Here is a 20,411-nt window from a genome sequence, read left to right as displayed (position 1 = left end):
CTTTTCAGAGAAGCTCTTTCAATTTACACCCCGCCCTCAGTGTCAGAGCGTCCCCCTCACTGCACACTCATCCATGCTAATGAACTTTAAAATTTTAATTTTAGCTATCCAGCTGACTGTGACCTTTCCAGACACTGGAGCTCCAGTCTAACGGCCGTAATAAGATTGCTCAGTGAGAATAGATTTTTAAGACAGGAAGCAGCATATGAGGATGATGCAAGTTTTTTCATTTATGCATTTTGTTCACTTTGCATTGACTCCACAACTTTTTACTGAGTGCCTTCTAGGTGTCAGCACCATTCTGGCCACTGGGGATAGATGTGGCTGTGAAGAAGCCTACCAGAGTCCCCATCCCCCAGCGTGACAGGGCCGCTCCATGGTTCAGCCACAAATGGCCCATCAGGTACGCAGGGAATGTGTCAGATGGTAGTGAGCATAGGGAGAAAAACAAGCAGGCTCGGGAAGGGAGAAGCTCAGGGTGAGCTGTTGTTTCAAAGTAAGGGCTCAGGCAGGTCTCTGGAAGGTGATGGTTGAGCAGACACTTGAAGTGAGCGAGTGTGGGAATAAGATGATCTGGAAGGGTTGAAAACAAGCTCCTGTTCAAGCGTGTGTTTTCTTTTCCCTTTGTACGTGTTTGGAATGCAGGAATGATTTCCACATCCTTTCTTTCCAGTCTCTCGGCCCTCCCACAGTGCTCTGAAGCAAGCCTTTTTAGCACCTGTTGATGTTGGGATGGTAAGCTCAGAGTTGCAGGCCAGCCAATGCCTCTCGCCAGCTGGGTGACCCTGAGCGGTTCCCTGCGCGTCTCTGAGCCTTGTTCCCCTCCTTGTGTGCAAATAGAGATGCTAAAAATTCACCGACTCATCCACCAAGTGTGAACCAAGCAGTTATTATGTGTCTGGCTGTGCATGAGCTGCTCGAGACACGGTTGTGGATAAGACGAAATCACCTTCCCCGAGTCTGTCCATCCAGGCATGCTGATTTGTACAAATCACCAGGATGATTATATTTTACATAAGACACATAGGACCATGGGAGCATAAAGAGGGAACCAGGCTAGGTCTGGACATCAGACAGTGTTTCTCGGAAGGGACACTTAAGTGGGATCTAAAGATGTTAGCCAACAGAAGACCAAGGATGGCATGTCTGTGTGGGTACACAAGAGCATGCCGCAGAGAAGGGAAATGTCCCAGGAAGCAGGAACCCATCAAGTAAATACCCTGAAGCAGAACGGACACTGTGACTTTTCAAGGAATTGGGAAAGGCTAGGACCAGCCTTGATGGAGTCAGATGTTCATCTTACATCTCTTCACATGTGATCACCTGAGAGAACACCACTCCCTCTGGGAGGTGCTTCATACACGTGACTTCTTTTCTTTCCTTCCTGGAGCTCTGAGCCATCACCAATGTGCAGACATTGTCATGGCACACCTGCCACTCATCTAGCAATCTTCTGTTGTTGCAAGTAATCTACATACACACGCTTGACAGTAGAGATTCCTGTGTTCATTTTGTAGATGAGGACTGAAATCTTGGAAGAAGTGGCATTGACAAGCAGCTTGTGTCAAGTCAGTTCACCTAATGCTGACCTATTCCCATGACATATCAGCTTCTGAGTGGATCCAACCTGCATATGCAATAAGAAAATGCCCAGGAAGTCCCCAGGACTTATACCCAAGAAGTGCATCTCAGCTTCCTATAAGGAGACCTCATTTTCCAGTGCCCACAGCTTTTATGGGGGCCTCCTAAAAGAGCCGACACACTTACCTCTCTGGAGCCACCACTCATCCTTGCAACCTGCTGAGGATGCAGGATCAGAGAGTAAATTGCCTGGGTGCTAATCCTGACTCCATCACCTACAAGCCTCTGAATCTGCATATGTTACTCAACTATGGGACCTCAGTTTCCCATCTGTAAATGGGGATGATGTTAGTATGCACCTTGCAGAGTTGAGGTGAAATGCAAATGGATTATTAACATGAAGTGCTAGAGCAGCCCCAGGCAACACAGTAGGTCTTCAGGATTGGCTCCCCATAGTTCTCCTTCTTGGTGGAGGGCCGAGGCTGGGTGGTGGGGACAGCTTATGCACAGCTGCTCACAGGGAAACAAGTGGTCTCCCAGGACCTTCCCTGGCAACCCTGGGCCCACTGCCAACATTAGCTGTACCAGCAGCTCACAGTTTTCCCTGTCCTGCGTGTAAACTCTTCCTCACACGCACACATTGCATAAGTGAGGGAGGCAGGACTGAGGTCCTTATTTTACCAACTTAGAATCACGGGGACAGGGGTTCTGACAATTGAAATTCTCAGTCCGAGATCATCTAGGATCATTCTCCCTTTGCAGACATCTGCCCCCTTAGCAAACATCCTTGGGGTCTCCACCAGAGAAGGATACCTGGACGTGGACCAAAGAACATTCTGGGCTAATCAAGATCTCCCCACCCCACCCCATTTCCTTGTACCCATTACCCAAACAGGCAGCAACATTCAACACACACGGTCGTCATCTCTGAATGACCCAACAGAGATCAGAGTTAAAACAGAAGCAACGGGACTTCCAAAATCATCTCTTTAAAACCATAGAAGATATATTCTTACATTTTTCTTTCAATGCTAGTATAGTTAACGTACAGTGTAATATTAGCTTCAAGTGTACAATATAGTGATTCAACACTTCCATACAACACCTGGTGCTCATCATGACAAGAGCTCTCCTTAGTGCCCATCACCTGTTTCACCCATTCCCCAGCCCCCGCCCCTCTGGTAAACATCAATTGTTCTCTAGTGTTAAGAGTCTGTTTCTTGGTTTGCCTCTCTTACTCTTTCTTTTTTTCCCTATGCTCATTTGTTTTGTTTCTTAAATTCTACATAAGAGTGAAACCATATGGTATTTGTCTTTCTCTGACTGACTTATTTTGCTTAGCATAATACCCTCTAGTTCCATCCATGTCGTGGCAAATGGCAAGATTTCATTCTTTTGATGGCTGAGTAATATTCCTTTATTTTAGTATGTATATGTATACCACATCTTCTTTATTCATTCGTCTGTTGATGAACACTTGGGCAGCTTCCATATCTTGGCTACTGTAGATAATGCTGCTATAAGCATTGGGGTGAGTGTATCCCTTTGAATTAGTGTTTCTGTATTCTTTGGGATAAACACCCAGTAGTATGATTCCTGGACTGTAGGGTAGTTCTATTTTTCACTTTTTGAGGAACCTCCATACTGTTTTCCAGAGTGGCTGCACCACTTTGCATCCCTAATAGTGCACAAGGTTTCTTTTTTCTCCATGTCCTCACCAACACTCATTTCTTGTGTTTTAGATTTTAGCCATTCTGACAGGTGTGAGGTGATATCTTTTTGTAGTTTTGGTTTGCGTTTCCCTGATGTCGAGCATCTTTTCGTGTATCTGTTGGCCATCTGGATATCTTCCTTAGAGAAATGTCTGTCCATGCTTAGAAGACACAGTTTTAAATCCAAAGGTCGTAACTGCAAGAGGCAAACTTGGAGAGGTCAAAAGTGTTCTAAGTGCAAAGACTGGACCACAAACAATAGAGTTGGCAAAAATATATTACGAAGAAAACTCAGATTTCTAACCCAACAGGAAGTGAGGCTGTGGGGGAAGGAGGAAGAGGAGGAGGAGAGGGCAGGATGACAAGACAGTATCTTCCGGAAGGAATTCCACATTGTGTCCCCTCTTGCAAGAAGAGCCTGAGCCCCAAGGTGTGAAGGGGTGGGGGGGGAATGTTAAGAACTCCAGTTAGTGGGGCATCTGAGAGGAGATTTGCATGTCTTCCTTTCTGGGGCTCAGAAGAACAGCAGCCCAGGGGAAAGTGCACTGTCATCATGGTGCTGGGGGGGGTGGTTGGCACAGTGGGGTCCCAGCAGCGGGCCTGAGGGCAGTGTCACAGAATCCACCCCCACCCTTCATGGCACAAGGAGAGCAGACAGGGGTGCAGGCCTTAGCTGGGGGAGGGCCCTAGAGCCTTTGATGTCACAGCCACAGAGGACAGCCCGGGCCACCAGCTGAGGTGGATGGAGACTGATAACCAAACCTCAGGCAGGCTGGTCTCACACATGAAGGTGCTTACCAAGGAGAACCGTGGGCCAGACCCTCTGGCTCCATGAAACCAGAATGCTAGTTGTGGGATAAAGGGAGGGAGAAACCCTGAAATCACCTGAGCTTAAACTAAAATTGACTAAGAAATCACTAAATTTGATGGGGCTTACCTGGCCATGAATGGATTAAGCTTTCTGCAGTGGACAGAATGTTGGCTAAAAATGGAAATTAAGTTGTTATAGAAAAGGAGAAAATGATGCTTTTGTGACCCGCCCACGTGTGTAACCTGTCCGCTGTTGGACCCACTATAGAAGGAATATTGCTTTCACCGAACCGTCTCTGGAAAAAACTCCATTCTCCAAGGCCACTCCCTCTACACACACCGCTTGTCTTGGCTTCTAGAGGTGCGGTTTTAAGGGAAACGTGGCCCATGGTTTTAAGCTTCAGGGCGCACACAGCCAAGGTGTCACAGAAGCTGGGAACTCAGGGGAGCCCATGGACCATCAACGCCCACAGCTCACCAGCAGGGATGAGTAAACTCACATGCTTTGAAAAATGAAGGAACCGCAGTACAAACCACCAGTGTTTCCCATGCATCACATTGGGTGTTGCCTGTGTAAACTCCAGAAACAGAATGTATGAGAAGACAGCAGAGCAGATACGTGCGAGGGGCTGTAAACACATGGTGGAAGCCAACTGCACACCAACAGATACCCAAGGCCCAGCTCTGCTGGCAGATCATTCCTTCAACATGCTCAACCCACAGGACACAGGGCCTCTGGAGCATCCAGACCAGCCCTATCACCCTGGGTCCTTCTGCTCAGGAAGATCCTCACCCCATCTTCCCACCTGCACTAAAAACCTTTCATGCCTGGGCTGCACCCTTCCTTCTGCTTGCATTGCCCTCACTTTCCCAGCCTTCCAGGCTCAGGTGCACTGTATATTCTTGGTGATCTTTCCCTAGTGGCCTCCAGAAAGAAGGGGCCCTTCACAATGCCCTGGAGACGACCCTGTATAGCCCTGATCAATGTCTGCTCTCCACTAGAGTAAGCCCCCCTCATTCACTCATCCATTGGACCCACACTAAATATCTCTATGAGCCAGGACACAAAAGCACATGTCAGTGGTTGAAAGAATAAATGAACAATGATGCCAACTGCAGACCAGTGAAGTCAGGATGGTGCAGTGGGAAGAAATCAAGAAGACAAAGAGTTCGAAACCCAGCTCTGGAACTTGCTAAGTGGGGTGACCCTGAGGGAGCTACTTGATTTATCCGAACCCCAGTTTCTTTATAGGTAAGTGGGAATAGTAATATCCACCTCTGAGTCCCAAGAGTTCTGTGAGGTAAATGAGAATCTATGTGGAAGAAATGCACACAGAAGGCCCTGTGAGAGAAAAGCCTGGACCATCCCTGGTTTCTTGCTGGCCACATTTGGCAGATATTTTGAGTTGACCACCCAAACCCTTTCTCCCCTTCTATTTTACTAGAGAATCTCAATTTGGGGGATGCCTGTTAAAATGGACATTTCCCATCATCCCTTGCAGCTGAGGTGGTCGTGTGACTCGGTTCTGGCCAATGATTTGTAAGCAGACATCACCAAGTGGGGCTTCTGAAAAAGTTCCTGGTATATTTTGCTCATCTACTTTCTCTTTCTCTCAGTCTGGAATGAAGATGTGAAGCTTTGAGTTGTGGCAGCCATGGGGACCATGAGATTTATAACCTTGTGGGTGGAAGCCATGTACCTAGCATGGCTGAGCAGAAGAGTGGCATTAGTGACGTGAAGCTCCTGTCCCAGCCTGGACTGCCCACTTCAGATTGCATGTCACATGAGAGAAAATTGAACTCCTATTTTATTTAAATCACTAATATCTGGGTTTTTCTGTTATATGCAGCAGAACTCAATCTCTGAAGCCAGGATTGTCTGCAGATCACTCAAATCTCCCTATTCAGTTCACAGTGCAAGAATTGGTAAGAAGAATTAATTTTATGATTTATGATTGTTATGTGAAGTGGGTCTTAGATACTCCTAAACCAGTATGATAAGAAGGCAGATTATGGAAAGTATGTCCTTTATCCCAACTCTCTGATTTTATATATCATTTCTGTACTCTTTCTGATTACAGAGGCAATAGAGATTCATTTTAACAAATCTGGAAGCTACCAAATAGCACAAAGAAAAAAAAGAAAAGAAAAAATCATCTGTAATCTGTTCTCCAGGGGCAAGCAATTTCTCATACCAATAAAAGAAACTAGGGCTCCTTAGAGAAATGGCTAATTCTAAGACTGGGCCAAGCAGTTTACAAGATAAGCCAGGAGAATCTTGTAGTGCAAGAAAAGGATGAATTTGTTCTAAAACAAACAAACCCACAATGACGGGAGTACATCAAAGGGACCCAAAAACCAAATGAAATAGTTCCCAGTGGCCACAGCTGGGACAATTTGAACAACAAAATAAAGTAGCAGTGGATTATAGCCCAAAGTATAAAATAAATATCGTGAGTCCATATTGATATTAATACATATTCAAAGAAAAAAATAAATGGGAGAGAAGAGACAAATCTCCCATGCACAAGAATTCCAAATAATTTATATAAACACCCCATCTTCCAAGAGCGCAACTGTCCACTCCTTAAGTGTGGTCTGTGCATAGTGACTTTCTTCCAAAGGGTACAGTGTGGAAGAGGGCAGAACAATAACTCTATAGCGGAGAATCCTGACAAACACGACCTCATCCAGTTGATCAAGGGTAACACTAACAGTGTTAGGTCAAGCTGATGGTATCTCTCCTTGATATGATGTGATGAAATGGTATTTTCCCTCTGTAGTCTGTAGTCTTCCTCTCAAAAGCCCATACCCCCAGTCAATCATGAGAAGAACATCAGAAAAATTCCAACAGAGAAAAACTCTACAAAATATCAGACCAGTGCTCCACAAAACTGCCAAGGTCATCAAAAATAAGGAAAATCTGAGGAACTGTCACAGCCAAGGGGAACTTAGGGAGACATGATGATTGAAAATAATGTTGATATCCTGGAGTGAAAAAAATGAACAGAGCCTCTGTGACCTCTGGGACAGTATCAGGCAGATTAACATGTGTCATGAGAGTTGCCAAAGAAGAGGAGAAGGAGGTAGAACAAAAAAATTACTTGAAGATACAAAGACCAAAACTTCTATAATATTTGATGAAAACTCTACAAGTCCCCCCAAGTCCAGTAAACCCCAAGCAGAAAACCACACAAAGGCAACCATAGTAGAATTGCGGCAAAACTCTGAGTTAAAAAAAAAAAAAAAGAGGCTGCTCTTATTATAAAAAATTTTAAAACAAGTAGAGGAAAAAAATACTGATATATAGAGAGAAACATTAAACCAATACAGCACACATTTTGTCAGAAACAAAGCAAGCCTGAAGACAGAGTGACATCTTTAAAGTAGTGAGTGAGAAAATGTAAAATGCTGCAAACCTGGAATTTTATACGCAGTAAAAATATCTTTCAAAAATGAAGTCAATAAAGAGACTTTTGACATAAAGGATGAGAAAATTAATCACCAGCAAACTTGCACTAGAAGAAATATTACAGACATTATGTAGAAGAAAAATGAGACAAGATGGAAATATAGATCTACATTTTTTTAAAAAGCACCAGAAGTTGTAAATATTTGCATGCACATAAAATACAGTTTTCTCATTTTAAATCTCTTTAAAAGATAACTGCTTCTAAAAAGTAAAATAATATCAGTGTATGTGGGAGTTTAACACAAATAGAAGCAAAATGTGGCAAACATCAGAAAGGATGGAGAACGGAATTGGAAGTATACCGTGTAAGATTCTTACACCATATGTGAAGGCACATAGTACTATTTCAAGGTGGAAAATGATCAGTAGAAGATGTATATTGTAGACCCTAGGGCAACCTCTAAAAGGAGAGGTATCGTAAGAAGATAAAACTGGATCATAAGAGACTCAGTGCAAAAGAAGGTAGTAATGGAGGAAAAAGACAGTATCAAAGAATGAAAAACAAAATAGCTACTTAGTAGACTGAAACACAATCACAATTGTATCAATAAACACATTCAATATAATGGTACCAACATCCCAGTCAGAATTCAGAGACTGTTGAATTCACAGTCTGTGGGGAGCCAGTGATGGTTCATTTCCTGGGACTGGGGGAGGAAACCCCTTCCCCGGAGCACACTACCCAAATAAAGGCAAACTTAACAGTAATAGTTACTATTGTGGTTGTTATTGCTTTTGGTGTTGGTGAATGAAGGCCAGAGAAGCAAGGGCGCACACAAGGTGGCAACAGGATTGGCTCTCCTCACTCCCTGTAGCTGTGTGTTGGAGAATGGGTCAATGAGAACCCTAAGTAACGGCTTCTACCTCTGGCCCATCCTCCAACCAGGAGAGAAGTGGTTAATACCCTGTCCTGGGCAGGAGTGAAGGGGTGGAGAAGGGCATAAATGTCAAGGCTAATGCAATGATACAATCAGCAAGATTTGGTCATCATATTTGGGGGCTGAGAAACAGGAAGATGTCTAGGATGACTGATAGGTTTCTGGCTTGGTACCATCCACTCAAGGAAGCTGATGAGTTCAGGGATGGACATGCTGAGGTTGAGGCATCTGTGAGGTGTCCAGGAGGAGATGTCCAGCAAGCTGTAGACATAAGTGTCTGGAGCCCAAGAAGAAGTCTAATCTGGAGATAAAGATTTGGGGTCATAAACATAAAGCTGTTCCCAAATCTCCCCAGTCAGGCTGGCTCTCAATCCCAAATCCCACAGCATGATTTTCACGTATCTATTTTATCCCTTGCATTTAACAATTACTTATTTTTGTGTCAGTCAACTCATTCAGACTGAACTTATCATAGAAGACAGAATCCACAGGAAGCTGGGATTCAGAGAAGTTTAGCCATCTCAATTTCATGAAGCTTATAAGTAACAGAGCGCAAACTTGAACTGAAGTCCTCTCAATCCAAGTTCCCTGGAGCTTCTCTCTCATGAATAGGCTTCCATGTATTGTGGTAGGAACAGCCCCTTCTAGAAGGGTCACTGTGTTCACCTAGAGTGTCAATGGAAATGAAATGAGTCATCAAGCTCAATTTTGTGAATGTGTAAAAATATAATATAACAAATAAGCTACATTTATTGTACACCAGTATTTTATTGGACACGATGGACATAATAGCCAATATCTCCATTCTTTATGACACGTTTACTCTAAGGTAAGTATTAGGATCCCTGCTTTACAGATGAGGAGGCTGAGGTTCAGAGTGGTACAGTGACTTGCTCCAAAGTTGTCCAGCCAGGATTCAAATCTGATCTACCTGACTGCAGAAGCACAAGCTTCCCCGTCTTCATGTTTGTCATGTAGTAGAGAAAGTAAATCAATAGTTAGTCTTTCTCTGTCTATTAACATAGGGAGTTATTATTAGGTTGAAATGCTGTATTTTAAACAGCTTGGGCACCTCCTGTTGTTGCTAATAGCCTCTTCAATCAGCCTCCAGCCCATAATTTTGAGCTATTTTTTGAGATCCTTATGTACAATCTGCTTTCAACCATGCAGAATTCTAGCAGAGCCCTGTAGAAGTAGGAAATTATTAGAAAGTCAGATGGGTCACCTTCAAGGGGAAGAGAAGGACGCAGACGTGGTAGGCCCACACCACCATCAAGCATTTTACAGATGCAGTTCATCTAATCGTCACAACAAGGGATTTTCATCACAATTTTGTCGGTGACGACGAACACGAGGCTCAGAAAGGTCAGGTGACTTGCCCAGGGACACACAGCTCACAAGTGGTGGGATGGGATGAACTCAAGTCATCTTACACCAAAGATCATGCATTTTCTTCTCCACTACCCTATGCGTGAAAATCACTGCTCCTTGTTCTCTCTCTGTTCACCGGATCTTCTGATGGGAAAGCTGGCCCCATCGACTCTTCTTACACTTGAACTACTTGCTCATGCTTATCCATAATGTAGTGACATGGCCATATGGCAGCTTATTATGGAAGAAGTATGACCCCCAGCAAAGGTCCCTGTTCACCACGCTGCATGCATGCTGGTGGGAAAGTACAAAGAAGACCTGGCCTTCTGGTCGTCAACAAACAAACTGTCTCATGGGAGATAGGGTTTGAAAGTCAGGAGATCTGGTTTCAAAACCCTACCCCTCCCTTGTAGGTGGTGTGATCGCAGGCAAATTACTTATGCTCTCTGTGCCTCAGCTTCCTTGGCTGCAAAATGGGAGTAGTGATGCCCACCTTGCTGGGGTATTAGCGAGGACTGGAAGTGGGTTAAAGTAGCTGGAAGGGTCCGGCAGTGACTCTCCTGCAGCAGATGCTTCATCAGGGTCCCTTGTCTTCCTCTTGCTGGTGACAGGATTCCCTTCTCAATCATTTCCTACTCTCAGGAAAGGTGCACCGCAATTTTATTCTTTGCCTGGCTTTTAGAAAAGTTCATGCAATGATCCAGTCTAGGCCTAAGGAGACATCACTGGCCCCACCACTGCTATGAAAGTGGAAAGGGTCAGAGCAGATAAAAGCACTCTGTGAAACACAAGGACCTGTGTGCAGTTTGTTTGTTGGCAAATGTGCCCACTGATCGAGTCTGGGAGAAAGGGAGAGGGTTTGGGGCCATAAAGAGTATGAACCATGGGGGCGCCTGGGTGGCTCAGTCGGTAACCAACCAACTGACCCTCCTGCCCTTGGCTTAGGTCGTGATCACGGGACCCTGGGATGGAGCCCCAAGTCAGTCTCCCTGCTCAGTAGAGTGTGCTTCTCCCTTTCCCTCTGCTGCTCCCCCTGCTCGTGCTCAATCTCTCTCTCAAATAAAGAAATAAATAATTTAAAAAAATAATATGAACCCTGATTCTGCTACTTACTGGCTTTGTGATCTTGCACACATCACCTCATCTCCTTAAGCCTTTGGATTTCCTCATTTATGAAAGGGGGAAAAACTCTAATTTGAGTTGGCAATCATATGCCCCAGTGGCTGGTACATTTTCTGGCCCCTGGAATGATAGAGGGCAAGTCTCTGTGGAACACAACAACATGTAGCCAAAACACAAGAACTAAAAATAAAGGATTCCTACATAAAGCAAAACCGAGTGCCACCCAGAAGAGCTGTATGTAAAATGCATTTATTTTTGAAAGTTCCCTTGATAAAAATAGAATATGTAACAAACACAAAATGCAGGAACAAAGAGCTTCACTTAGACACACAGCCCATATGCAGCCAGACGTTACAGGGGTATGAATTGGGGGCTAGGGTCTCCCCCAGACCCGCAGAGAGGTGACACTGAAGGCAACAAGCGTTCAACGCTGTCCCTCATGATGCTGAGGAGGGTAGACCCTATGGAAAATCGTAAGACCAGATTAAACTGAGTCCTTGAAAGTCGTGGGTGTTGGGGGGGGTGTCTGCGTCTTCTGCTTGTGTGACTTACATCTATAAGTTGTACACTATAAACACACACACACGCACGCACGCACACGCACACGCACACGGGCAGAGGAAAAAGAAAACCCTGTCTTCAGACTCCCCGGAGCTTTCCTTGGGACTAGTCCATGCCCAAGGCCCAACTGGCCTTTTTGGCATTTAGAAAGTTCTTCTTCTTTCTCCTGGGGGGAATATGCAATGAGATCTCTGGTTCCTTTGGATTTCTGAATATAAAGAGCTTCTCGCCTGTGTTTAATAAATCAATGGTCTCTGCCCCTACAATGGGCATGGCAGCCAGTTCTCCGATGGACTCCAGGGACAGATGTGGCCAGCTTCCTTTTCCAGGCAATACCACCCTCTCTCTGAGAGGGGGACATGTCTTCTTTAATATACTAAAGAAAGAACAGAAGATCAGATTTGACATTCTTGGCAACTGACCCTCCTGAGTGTCCTGATGGACTTCTCCGGGAGAACTCACTTTGGGTCCTTAGGTCCTCAATCAGGTATCACTTTAATGAAAGACACTGTGGTCATCAGATTGCCCCTGAAATGAGCTGAAGCCTGTGGCAAGTGGCGTCTACAGACAACTCGTCCTGACTCATGACTGTTAACTTTGCAGAAGTTTTGCAAGCCTCTTGTCACCTTGTTGTTAGTTTGAAATTGGCCCTGGTCAGTGTAGGTACACCATGGAAATTGGGAAATGCTACAAATCAGGGCATCTGTCTCTGTCTCTCTCCCTACCCGCAGATGGTTCAACGTTTACCAGGACGTCACTGCCTGTGAGACTCATACCCAAAGCAGGCTGATGAGACCTGACTACAAAGCAAGAGTTAGAAGTCAGGCCAACTGCATTTAAAACAGAAGAATGACACTCTTTGGGGATGTCCCATAAAAGGACTGCGGGAATGCTGTCCATGAGTGGTCCAGCCCCTAAATCCCTGGATGCTCTTGGTAATGGCCAGGACTACACCAGCTAAAAGCCATAGGGTTCTCTCTGTGTCCAAGCAGTGCATGACATGGCCATGCCACTGAGGGTCACCTGCTGGACGTCACTGACAGGTTTGCTGACCCTTCCAGAGCAGATGTGGCAGATGAGGCTCCACTGCATCCTGCCCTTGCAGCTGGTATGAATCTGAGCAAGGATCCCAACCCAGCTCGGTGTGATTCAGTCTCTCGTCTTCCTGCCATAGCTCCACGTGCCTCCAGCAGGGCACAGGCTAGGAGAGTGAGCCAGGGGAGCAGGACCAGTACTCCTCCTGACCTGTACTCACTCCGCTCACATGAGTGCAGCCTGGGAGTGCCTTTGCTCCCCCATCCCAATCTGGAGGAACTGACTTCTGCTCCTTCATGGAGGACTTCACATTTATACAGCTTGAATTTAATTTTCTTGGTTTGGGCTCAAAATCCTGATCTAATTTCTTTGGGACTAAATTCTGACATCCAGACTATGATCAATGGCTCCAGAATTGTTAACATGGACAGTTCATGAAGCTTGGCCTCAGCACCTTTACCGTAGCTGAGAAACTATGGAAGAGGCAGGACTCAGGTCACATACTTCCCTTGGACATCGACTGTTTCCAGAGCACGCACTGGATATGACCACTTTCTACCCTATTATGAACCTACTTGACGTCACTCTTTCTCCAAAGGTTTTCCAGTGGGAAACACTGGACGCACTTGGTCAACTGTAGCAATCTAAAACTACCCTGCCCCTGACTTTCCTCTGACCTCCAGGTGTGCAGAAACCACAGCTGAAAGAGAGAGGTGCTCGATGGAGTGGAAAGATCACTGGTCTGCAAGTCTAGGGAAAGAAAGGGGTTAGTCAGATGCTCCCAAATCCCATGGCCACCGTTTCCCAGCTGCAGGCTTGACACCTCTTCCTCTGATCTCCCTGAGCTCCAGTGTTACCATCCCCACTTTCTGGAAGCCTGGGAGGCTCAGTGCTGTAGGTGGCAAAGGGCTTTGTAAACTATAAACTCCAAACAGCAATACGGATTTACTCACCCTTTAAGGACATCCCATTTGAAAATGGCCATGAGTTAAAATAAATATAGTAAAGTGCTAACAAATGATAAGAGAACATTCTCCCACTGATAGCAAGAGGCTTATCTTCTGCTCCTAAACTAAGTCCACTGCGAGTAAAGACTGTGGTCTTTCGGAAGGAATGTGGGTATGGCTGCAGTCACCCTCTCCCAGGTTCCTGGGCCCCTCACCTCCCGTCCCACTCAAGGCAGCCGGGCTGACCGGAGCAGGCGCCCAGCGTTACCTCTCCTTCCTTTCTCGGGCCCAGAGCATCTTCTCCAGTCCTCTGCTTATCAGTTCTCCGCGCAGTCGGCCTTCCAGAGCTTGCCACCAGCCCTGGTGCTTCCTGACGGCAAGAAGGGAGGGTCTTAATATTTCCTAGAATAGACTTTTCCTGAAAAGCATGATGGCACTCCATCCCTCAACATGACCTTGGGCTGACAGGAAGAACTCATTTTCATGGTCTGTCTCTCACTCAAGGCACACAGATCGAGAACCTTCTCTGGTCAAGACACAATCTCTGCCTCCAAGGGGTTCCCAGTCCGGGGGTCAGAGCTGGGTAACGGGTGACATCAGGCAGACGGAAGGCTGCCTAGAGGTGGGGACACTTGAGGTGAGTCCTGCATCCCCACAGACGGAGGACGCGGAGCGTGTGTGGAGGAACACCATCTATGTGTTAACTTATGGAGGGTCCACCATGCCCCCTTTCTCTCCCCGGTACCCTAGTACCTTGCAACAGTGGACACAGTAGGAGCTCAAGAGTGCTTCATGAATATATTAAGAAAGTTGAGGAAATTCATAAAACAGCAGGGAATGGAGTCTAAATGGTGTGATAATTATTGCATAGAACGATATCCGCACACGGACAAGAGTCAGAAGGAAATAAGCAAACTCCTGCGCTGTCAGGTTCTGAGCAGCAGGGCGCGAGGCTGTATACGCTGGGATTACTACACACGCAGATACTCGTATGAGTTTTACACACACTCACACACATGCACACACCAAACACACTCATAAAACCCAGCAATAGATAAAAATCAAACCCAGAAACACATTCTGGATGAAGAATTGTAAGAAAATGCTCTCAGCCATTTTCTTCAGATAGCCTGGAGACCATCTTCAGACAGTCACAGAATGTCTTCGGGACATTCCTTTTTCTTCTTTTTCCTTGTATGTATTTTTTACACTTCCTTTAATGTGTGTGTGTGGCATTTATGGCAGGGGAAACATTTTCTTAAGATTCTACTTGAAAAATAAATTGGTGACGAAGATAAAAGTCTGAACAAAATACTTAGGTCTCCCATGACTTAAAAAGGGTTCCTGGCCACTGGGCTGGATGTCCTGTGCTCCTGGAGCCATGAAGTGCCGACCAGTAGAGTGTGCGCTGGGCCTGCAGGGTCCTGCTTCCTCCCTCCTTCTGTTCCCTTCATGACGGAATCTCCCCCAACTCTTTCCCAAAAGCAGCCCGATGCCGCACTCACCTCCTGCCCAGGTCGGCCTGCTCCCCGCCACCATCAGTCTCCACCGTGTGGTCCGGATGCTTCTGGCTGCCCGGGTCCAGCGCAGCCAGGAGCTCAGACTGCGAGGCCGCGGGCAGAGCCACGCTCAGGAGCCGGCGCAGCGTGCCCCCTGGCACCATCGCCAGCCTGGACAGGTAGGACGCCAGTCGCAGCTCCTAGAGGGTTAACGGGAAGCTCGTGACCTCACTGCTCTCACCTTGATGAATGACACGTTTTAATGGACAAGACAGTCTTAGGACGGTTTGTCCCACGGAGATAAATATCTTAGCAGCTCGGTCGTGAAAACACGTCCCCAAATTCACAGAGCTGTCAAGAAAAATCTGTGTGGTCAGCAACCCTGGCTCACTGCAATGCATCCAAAACCTTCATCTGTCCTCTCAACTGCTCGCAACACGTGCACCAGAGCCGCACCTCGGGCCAACAGCAGGGCCAGCTGGTGAGGCTTTTCCAATCCTGCGTGGAGCAAACAGCACAGCTCAACAAACAACTGGAATGCCCCCGGACCAGCAGATGGTTGAGGAAGCTAGGCTACGGGCACACCTGGATGGGTGCCGCGTGGAAAGAGCCTGTCTCCACAGGTCACGTCCTATCAGAGTTCATGTGTATTTCTTTCCAGAACTGACAAGATGCGGACATGGAGAAGAGCACTGTGGTTGCCGGGGGTCAGGGATGGGAGAGGAGTGGGTGCACCTGTAAAGGGGTGGCGCAAGGCGGGTCTTTGTGCCGATGGAACAGTCCTGTATCTTGCTTATGGTGCTGGTTACGTGAATCTACATGTGATGAACTCACACAGAACCATTCACACATTTTGTAACCAACGTCATACACTGATGCAGTGCTAGAACTTGTAAGAGGCAAACATGGGCGAACCTGAGTGAAACATGGGGTGGGGTACTAGAACTCTCTATACTAGCTTTGTAACTTCCTGGGAATCTAAAAGTATTTCGAAATAAGAGGTTAAAAAAATGAGTGAGTATGGGTTCTGCACTCTGGCAAGCCTCGACTGGCCTCCAGCCCCACTGCACAGAAAGAACACTGTGTGTCCTGGGACAATGCCCTTCTCTCTCTCCGTGCTCAGCCTCCTTATTTATAAAGTGGGGTAACTATACCACCCACGGCAGAGGCCTCCACGAGAACAGAATGACTGCCGCATGTGGAACAGTCCCACACTGGCAAGGCACAGACAGCAACATGCCTTTCTTCTCCTGCACTCCGGGGGACAAAAGTCTGAAGCCACTTCCACTGGGCTAAAGTCTGGGTGTCAAGAGGGCTTATTCCTGCTCAGGCTCTAGGGATAATCTGTCTTCTTGCCTCTTCCAGCTTCTAGCAGCCACCTGCCTGCCTGCCTGGGCTCATGGCCCTTCCTGTGTCTTCAAAGTGCATCCCTCCACCCTCTGCCTCCACCACGGTCACACAGCCCTGCCTTCTCCCTGTGCCTGCTCCTGCCTCCCTCTATACGAGGACCCTTTCCCTCCTTCCTGCGTGGATTTCTATTGTTTTAATTTTAATGTTTAAATTTTAAGGAATTTCAGCAATGCGGAAAAGCACAAAGATGAATGTTAAAATAATTATTCCAAATGCCTTTATCCAGAAATAATTATCAGTAATATTAGGCAAGCACCATTCCAAGCATCTTTCTAGACATATATGTGGATGGATGGATGGATGGATGGGGAATGGATGGGGGATGGATGGGGGGTGGGGATGGATGGATGGATGGATAGGTGGGTGGATGGATGGATGGACAGGTGGGTGGATGGATAGGTGGATGGATGGATGGATGGACAGGTGGGTGGATGGATAGGTGGATGGATGGATGGATGGATGGATGGATGGATGGACAGGTGGATGGATGGATGGATGGATGGATGGACAGGTGGATGGATGGATAGGTGGATGGATGGATGGATGGATGGATGGATGGATGGACAGGTGGATGGATGGATGGATGGATGGATGGACAGGTGGATGGATGGATAGGTGGATGGATGGATGGATGGATGGATGGATGGATGGATGGATGGATGGACAGGTGGATGGATGGATGGATGGATGGATGGATGGATGGATGGATGGGTGGATGGATGGATGGATGGATGGATGGATGGATGGATGGATGGACAGGTGGATGGATGGATGGATGGACAGGTGGATGGATGGATGGATGGATGGACAGGTGGATGGATGGATGGATGGACAGGTGGATGGATGGATGGATGGATGGACAGGTGGATGGATGGACAGGTGGATGGATGGATGGATGGATGGACAGGTGGATGGATGGATGGATGGACAGGTGGATGGATGGATGGATGGATGGACAGGTGGATGGATGGATAGGTGGGTGGATGGATGGACAGATAGACACAACTATAAAAATGAGATCATAATGCATATCAAAACATCAAATACTATTCAGTTTATGTATTTATTTTGTTGACTGCCTGCTCTCCCCACTAGAATATCAGCTCCTGGAGACATGGACTTTATCCCTTGTGTTTACTACTGAAATCCCAGGGCCCAAGACAGCCCTTGCTGCTTACTAGAAGCACAGTGAATATTTATGCATGAACAAAGCCTCTTCAGAGGATGTCAGGGTCTTTGAAGTCAAGGGGACTCCACCTTGTCTACAAAAGGCTGCAGTCACCCTGGAGCCTTGGGGGGCTAAAGAGAGGAGTTGAGAGAGGAATGGGGATGGGGTCCCGGCCTCTCCCACAGCACAGGGAACCTGCCTCGCTGGGTTAGTGCCATTCATTTCTTAAGGGGCACCCCCTTACCACGTTATTCGTGTGGCAATGAGGAAGTATCCTGCTTTAAAGGGAATGTGCAGTAGCATGAAACGGAATGGCTAGAGCATTTAAAGAGAGTGAAACCAGATTTCAGTGGTCAGCTTTGTTCCTGGTGGAGCCTCCTCTGTGCATGTTAAACTCGCATCAGAGAAGAGGAAACACGTCTGGGTGCCTGGCGAGTCTCAGAAAAGAGGCTGACCAGGACCATCACTGTTGCTGCCCCTGGGCCTGACAGGAACGTCCTCTGCCTGCTGGCCTGGTGCCAGGTGCTTGTCAGCAATCCACTCAGCAGCTCCCCGGGTCCCGCTGTCACCCCGCCCGTGCCGCAGGTGAGGACACGTGCACTCTGAGGAAGGCCGGCCCACGACACGGCTGACGGGTCCTCACCTGGCTGTACAGGGTCGCAAAAGTGTCGAACTCCACATTCTCCAGCCAATCCTCAAGCACGACGCTGTGGTCTCGCTCCTCTTTCCAACTGGAGTGCAGACAAAATCTACGTGAGTCCACTTTGGTTATAACATGATCCCAGGAGAAGACCATCTAGTTATTTAAATAACAATCACAAATCTCATCCGTATATTTTAAAAAATCTATTGAAAGAGATGGCCAAAAGAGGCACATCTCTTCTTGTTCTAGAACATTTCTTTCGCAAATACCGTATTACGGAGGCCCGCCAGGACAGAGGGCTCTTCAAAGGGAGAAGTTCTGTGGGAGCTGTATGGAGACATTTCTGTGGCTTTGCTAGGCCATCAGTAGTCCTACTTGGAAAACTCTCAGGATTAGTTGTCATGCTCAAGTCCTCGCCCACCATGTGACCCCTGTGTGGAAGCAGACCCAGAACCACGTTCCCAGCCTGGTCCTGGCTCCGGCCACAGAGGCTGGTGGCGCCTTTCCACATGGGGGTCCCCCTCAGGCCTTCTGACTTCCATGTGAGAGGGTCTACAGCCTCCCCAGTCCCTTAGCTGATAGAGGTGGTGCCATGGATGATCCACCCTGTATTCTTGTTGGCTAACACAACCATAAGCTCATGTCAAAAGCTTTTCTTGTGAGCAATTTCCACCACGAAGCAGGAGGCATGCACGAGGGTCATATACCCAAAAATCCTGGTGTAAACCAGGTCAGCGTCTCCAGGCCTTTTTTATGACATCCAGCCTCTCATACAATTAGTTCAGTGGAGCAGAACTGCACTTTGATGTTGTAGTTCCAGGAAAGCATAATCAAATACATTAAAATAACCTGTAAACTCACCACCCAGAAGTCACATCCGTTACAACTGAGTCTCTTTGCTGCTAATTAGTTTGTGCACGTGTGTTTTCTTTTCTTTTTTTTGCACGTGTTTTCAAAAACAGAATCACACCACGTCTCTCGTTTGCACCCCGTCCTTTCCACATCAACGTTATATTCACAGTGGAAAACTACGAAGTCATTAAAAGTATGTTTTCTAAGAGTTCTTAATGCCCTGGGCAAAGGATAATTGTCTGTTAATTAAGGAAGAATGCAAAGAACAGCCCTAACAAAAGATGGGGGCTCTGTCTGTTTTATAATTTCACAAAAGCAGGATATGGACTATTGTGTTCACAGTGAGATCTGAGTTAAGGTCTGTATTCACTGCATCACACTGGTGTTTGGACAAAGCGCTATGATTATGTACGATGTTGCCACTGGGGAAGGCGGGATGAAGGGCACATGGACCTTCCCTGCACTATTTTTGCAATTTCTTGTGAGTCTACAACTGTTTAAAAATAAAAAGCTTAAAAAATATGTTAAGTGAAAACCTCCATGATCTTACAAAGAAAATAAACCAAAGTATAGTTAGATGTCAGGGAAGAAGTGCGCTCCTAAGTCAGCAGCTGGTGTCTGAGCACTGGGAGGAAGCCTCAGACAATAGCGTGACAGCCGGGGCCCACGTCCAGCTGAGCGGAGAGGCCAGGGGCCCCCAGGCCTGCAGAGGACCCATACCACACGGCGCCACCGCCGGGCACTGGGCTCACCTCTGCTGGTGGCGCTCCAGTAATTTCCGGCCCTGGCTCAGGGCCTGCTGCAAGACAGCGGAGACCTGCCTTCCAGAATCTGCATCCTCAGGCTCACCCAGAAGCCCGGGTCCATCCCCGGCCCACTGCTGCCAACTTGCCAGAGCCCGCTGTAGCTGGACTCCCTCCTGGTGTGCCAGCTTGTCTTCCAGCTTCCTCTCCAGCTCTTGGAGCTCCTGTGCACAGAAGGCGAGGGGTCCACAGATTAAATCAGACCTCCTGGGCCTGGCATGATCTGCTCCTGCCCGCCTCCCCTGTCCAGCTGTGCCAAATAGTGCAAGGAGGCCACAACGTGACCTCTCACGCCTCCCTGCCTTCGCTTACGCGGCTCCCACCACCTGCAGGGCCCTCCTCTGTTTGCCTGGCCACTCCCGAGTCTCCTTTTGAGCCCTGGCTCAAGAACTTCCTCAGGGAACGGCCCCTCAGGCCTAGGATGGTGCAGACTCCCTCTCTGAAGGCACCCACTCACCCTCCCCTGTATGTGCCCATCACAGACTGAATGTCTGTGGCCCCTCATAATTCCTATGTTGAGGCCTTCATCCCCCGCAGGATGGGATTT

The 20,411-nt window shown here is 47.3% G+C and overlaps 1 protein-coding gene across 3 annotated transcripts in view; it reads right to left on the bottom strand.

The window, feature by feature from the left end:
• Positions 1 to 11,149: 11,149 nt before the first annotated feature.
• EVC2 (EvC ciliary complex subunit 2) overlaps positions 11,150 to 20,411 on the bottom strand; it is a 128,764-nt gene continuing 119,502 nt past the window's right edge. For 2 of the 3 annotated variants that reach the window (XM_027599895.2, XM_027599896.2), the window contains exons 18-22: positions 19,814 to 20,028; positions 18,210 to 18,297; positions 14,995 to 15,188; positions 13,758 to 13,859; positions 11,150 to 11,883 (exon numbers count right to left, since the gene is read on the bottom strand). In XM_027599895.2, the coding sequence (XP_027455696.2) occupies positions 11,613 to 11,883; positions 13,758 to 13,859; positions 14,995 to 15,188; positions 18,210 to 18,297; positions 19,814 to 20,028 (870 nt within the window). In that variant the 3' untranslated portion in view covers positions 11,150 to 11,612. Of the gene's footprint in view, positions 11,884 to 13,704; positions 13,860 to 14,994; positions 15,189 to 18,209; positions 18,298 to 19,813; positions 20,029 to 20,411 lie in introns of all 3 variants that reach the window. The other variant, XM_027599897.2, reaches the window with a different exon arrangement.

The sequence above is a fragment of the Zalophus californianus genome, chromosome 2 (genome assembly GCF_009762305.2).
Source record: "Zalophus californianus isolate mZalCal1 chromosome 2, mZalCal1.pri.v2, whole genome shotgun sequence".
In the NCBI taxonomy this organism is placed as follows: domain Eukaryota; kingdom Metazoa; phylum Chordata; class Mammalia; order Carnivora; family Otariidae; genus Zalophus; species Zalophus californianus.
The sequence above is the reverse complement of the archived record's forward strand: the minus strand, read 5'-3'. Positions and strand labels throughout refer to the sequence as shown.